We start from the raw sequence: 4680 nt of genomic DNA on the forward strand, positions 1-4680 counted from the left end.
ACTATTCCTGAGTCTGTTTGTCCTGGATTTGATGCACCTATAGCGCCTTCCAGAGGGCAGCAGGTCGAACAGTCCAAACGCTAAGGCAGCGGGAGGTGTAGATGTCCATCAGGGAGGGGAGAGGGCAGCCAATGATCCTCTGCGCTGTCCTTGTTACCCTCTGAAGCCTCTCCCTGTCTGCCATGGTGCAGCTGCCATACCATGCTGTAATGCAGTAGTTGCTGGCTCTGACTTAATGTAAAATATCTATCAACCTGAAGAAGATTCAGGTTCCTGTAAATCTCGCACCTCCCTCGCAGCCCCAGCCTTTTTAAGAGGAGCACCCAAGAAGATTTTCACAGCTATGCTTGCAGTGTGAGTGATATAATACTTAACGAGCAGCCAATTTTGCTTAAATTTGTGCCAGTAAATATGTAAAATGATTTAGAAAAATGGATTTCTAACCTGCACCAAATCCCACTCAACAATAGCTCCTGTTTCTTATTGTTTCTGTTGTTTTTCATTCTATTTACTCTTTTCTTCTCCTCTGTTTAGCTCTCGTTATGGTCTTACCCTGCTGCCTCCATCAGTCATGGTCTCTCCACTTTTCCACAGGGATCGTGCACCCACTCTCCTTGGCTTGACACAAAACGCTGGAGTAACTCAGCGGGACAGGCAGCATCTCTGGAGATAAGGAATGGGTGACGTTTCGGGTCGAGACCCTTCTTCGGGCTTCTGAAGCTGAAACGAGGTAGAATCATATAATGCAAACGAGGCTATTTGGCCCATCTCTGTTGTGCCATCCCTTTGCTAGAACTATCCAATCAGTCTGAAGGTAGACACAAAATGCTGGAGTAACTCAGCGGGACAGGCAGCATGAGACCCTTCTTCGGGTCTGCAGGAACGAACTGCTGATGCTGGTTTAAATCGAAGGTGGACACAAAATGTTGGAGTAACTGACTGAAGAAGGGACTCAACCAGAAATGTCACCCATTTGTTCTCTAGAGATGCTGCCTGTCCCGCTGAGTTACTCCGGCATTTTGTACCTATCTTCAGTTTAAACCAGCATCTACAGTTCCTTCCTACACATTCTCCTTGGCTGGTGGATTTATCCTCAAGTTCCTAAACTTTAGATCTAAACTCTGAAGTTCCCTCCTCATCACCTTTACCCCATTTAACACATTCATTAACTAATGAGCTTTTGTGACCAAGTGTGTAGTCATGTGTTCTAGCAGACACTGTTGTGGGCTAAAGTCAAACTATGATAATGTTTCTGGAAAGAGTTTGGGAATAAATAAAACTGCAGATGAAACATAGAACAGTACAGCACAGGAACAGGCCCTTCAGCCCACAAGGTCTGTGATTGTATCAAGACAAACTGATCTCATCGTCCCAAGTTGCTGCCTTAAGGGCCCGTCCCACTTGTCCGTCATTTGTGTGTAATTTACGTGTCATCATTTACGCGTCGTGACACGCACGTGATGCGAGCATTACATGCACATGGTGCGTGATGACATGGGCAGTGACGCGCGGCGTCGCAGGATTTTGTGATGTATCTCCGTGACGCGAAATGACGGCCAAGTGGGACAGGCCCTTTACAGCGCATGCAGCACCGTAAACCCAGGTTCGATCCCGACTACGGGTGATGTCTGTATGGAGTTTGTACATTCTCCTGGTGACTTGTGTGGGTTTTCTCCGAGACCTTTGGTTTCCTCCCACACTCCAAAGACGTATAGGTTTGTTGGTTAATTGGTTTAGTACAAAATAAGTGTAAATTGCCCCGAGTGTGTGTAGGATAGTGTTAATGTGCGTGGATCGATGGTCGGTGCGGACTCGGTGGGCCAAAGGGCCTGTTTCCGCACTGTAAACTAAAGTACTTTGGCATGTTGTACTATATTGAACATGCAATGCAAATGCAAATTATTGCTCTTGAGACGTTTACATTGATGCTGTCATCATTCTATGTCTCGGGAAGAATAATTGAACAGAAATTCCCATTGCAATTTGCATTCTTAATTGGCACAGTCTTTGTTATCTGTGTAGCCTTTGGATAGCTGCAGAATAAACACAGGCAGAGCATATGTGTTAAGTTATAAATTGCCGCTGAAGCTTATTAACAGGAACAGCGATAGAGAATCAACACAGCAGATTTTATTTGATGACAGAAGTCTTAATTTGTTCAGTCTTGGCTACAAAACAAATGAAAGGTGGAATGTTCTCGTATTGTGAGAGTGGGCAGAAAAGTGGCAGATGGAATATAGTGTAGCAAAGTGTGGAGTCATGCATTTTGGTCCTAGGAATAAAGGCGTAGACTATTTTCTAAATAGGGAGATAATCCAGAAATCGGAGGTGCTAGAGGACTTGGGAGTGCTGGTGCAGGATTCCAAAAAAGTTGATCTGCAAGTCGAATCGATAGTAAAGAAAGCAAACTCAACGCTAGCATTTATTTCAAAAGGGCTAGAATAGCAAAACAGGGATGTTATGGTTAAAATACAAAAAACAGGGGCAATTTACATTTTTTACCGAAGTCAAATTAACCTATAAACCTGTACACCTTCGACTGTGGGAGGAAACTGGAGCCCCGGAGAAAACCAGGGAGAACGTACAAACTCCGTACAGACAGCACCCTCGGGCAGGATGGAATCTGGCTTTAATTCAGGCTTGTATTATTGGGGAAGATCTAAAAGTAAATATTTACCCTGATTCTCAATATGCATTCGGGGTGGTGCATGATTTTGGACAATTATAGAAAAATAGGGGATTCCTAACTTCTGCAGGAACCCAAATGTTACACGAGCAATTGGTCAACCGCTGGTAGGAAAGAAGGTACCACAAGTAGGAAATCACGCAAAGAATCTGCAATCTTCACAATAATACACATGGTATTTATTAGTCATAAAAGATACACATGCTGCAGATTTGGTTACAAGTCGGTCCTCTCCATCGGCATCCCGTCCATCTCCTGCGGCCCGTTGATGCAGTGCGATGCGCTTGTGGTTGCAAGGAAGGATTCGTATTCCTCGTACTCGTCGGTCCAGCTGCTCTTGAAGCCCAGGTTGTACATGATTTGGTGAATGACCTGGTCCAGCTCATCGGCCGGAGAGGCGCTGAGGGTGGAGCAGGCAGACACCCAGGTCCCGATCTCCTCCCCGCTGTTCAGCTGGATGCGGTTCATTCCCGAGAAGCTGAAGTCTTTCATGTCGATGCCCTTGACCAGCTCCTTGAAGTAGCGGGCCACGGAGATGCAGCCTTCCTCCGGAGTCTGGAGAGGGGGCTCCTGGGCGATCCTCCCCGCCTCCGCCCGCAGCGGCTTCTCCTCCTTCAGGAAGTGGGCGGTGTTCAGGTGGGTGTCCAGCAGCCGTTTCATCTGCAGGTAGAGCTGGGAGGGCCGGTGGAGAGTGGCCAGCATCTCCTGCAGCTTCTCGATCTTCTGGACCCTCTCACCGTCCACCTCCACCTTGAGGGCGTTGATCTTGGACCTCAGGTGTCGCATCAGAGTGGCCCCCACCACGTCTATCATGGTCTTGGCGTCCTTGCAGGAAGTCACCGTATCGTTTATCTGCTTCTCAATTTCCTGCTGGGACAGAACAGAGTTTTTTTTTAAATGTAGACTTTAGGAAGTCTAGGGGCGGCACGCACACCCCCATCCACATTAACGGGACGGAGGTGGAACGTGTTTCCAGCTTCAGGTTCCTGGGGGTCAACATCTCCGATGACCTCTCTTGGACCCACAATACCTCTACTCTGATCAAGAAGGCTCACCAGATTCAGATTTAGATTCAACTTTAATTGTCATTGTGCAGTGTACAGTACAGAGACAACGAAATGCAGTTAGCATCTTCCCTGGAAGAGCGACATAGAATATGATTACAATAAATAAATCTATTTACATGCATACAGTCATAGTGTTTTTCCTGATGGGAGGAGTGTCCGGGGGGGAGGGGGTGATTGGCAGTCACCTAGGTACAGTGTTGAGTAGTGTAACAGCCACAGGGAAGAAGCTGTTCCTCGACCTGCTGGTCCAGCAACGGAGAGACCTGTAGCGCCTCCCGGATGGTAGGAGGGTAAACAGTCCATGGTTGGGGTGAGAGCAGTCCTTGGCGATGCTGAGCGCCCTTCGCAGACAACGCTTGCTTTGGACAGAGTCAATGGAGGGGAGCGAGGAACTGGTGATGCGTTGGGCAATTTTCACCACCCTCTGCAGTGCTTTCCGGTCGGAGACAGAGCAGTTACCATACCATACTGTGATACAGTTGGTAAGGATGCTCTCGATGGTGCAGCGGTAGAAGTTCAACAGAATCTGAGGAGACAGATGGACCTTCCTCAGTCTCCTCAGGAAGAAGAGACGCTGGTGAGCCTTCTTGACCAGTGTTGAGGTATTGTGGGTCCAAGAGAGGTCATCGGAGATGTTGACCCCCAGGAACCTGAAGATGGAAACACGTTCCACCTCCGTCCCGTTAATGTGGATGGGGGTGTGCGTGCCGCCCCTAGACTTCCTGAAGTCTACAATGAGCTCCTTGGTCTTCTCGGTGTTAAGGGCCAGAAGCAATTGTACAAGAGGAAAGCAATCGACATAACAATTACACAATTTACGTACAGTTTTAACATTTTATAAAACTGATAAATGAATCGGGGGGGGGGGAAAAAAGGAAAAAAGAAAGAATTAAGAAAAAGAAAGAAAGATACAAAAAAGAGAGAAGA

General features: G+C 47.3%; 1 protein-coding gene across 3 annotated transcripts in view; it reads right to left on the reverse strand.

Annotated features, from left to right (window-relative positions):
* Positions 1–1689: 1689 nt before the first annotated feature.
* The window catches only part of LOC129714195 (E3 ubiquitin-protein ligase TRIM63-like), a 10318-nt gene continuing 7327 nt past the window's right edge, over positions 1690–4680 (reverse strand). The window contains exon 5 of one of the 3 annotated variants that reach the window (XM_055663713.1): positions 1690–3556. In XM_055663713.1, the coding sequence (XP_055519688.1) occupies positions 2903–3556 (654 nt within the window). In that variant the 3' untranslated portion in view covers positions 1690–2902. The remainder of the gene's footprint in view (positions 3557–4680) is intronic. The other 2 variants (XM_055663715.1, XM_055663714.1) reach the window with 2 other exon arrangements.

This window comes from Leucoraja erinacea, chromosome 38, assembly GCF_028641065.1.
Source record: "Leucoraja erinacea ecotype New England chromosome 38, Leri_hhj_1, whole genome shotgun sequence".
NCBI classification, from domain to species: domain Eukaryota; kingdom Metazoa; phylum Chordata; class Chondrichthyes; order Rajiformes; family Rajidae; genus Leucoraja; species Leucoraja erinaceus.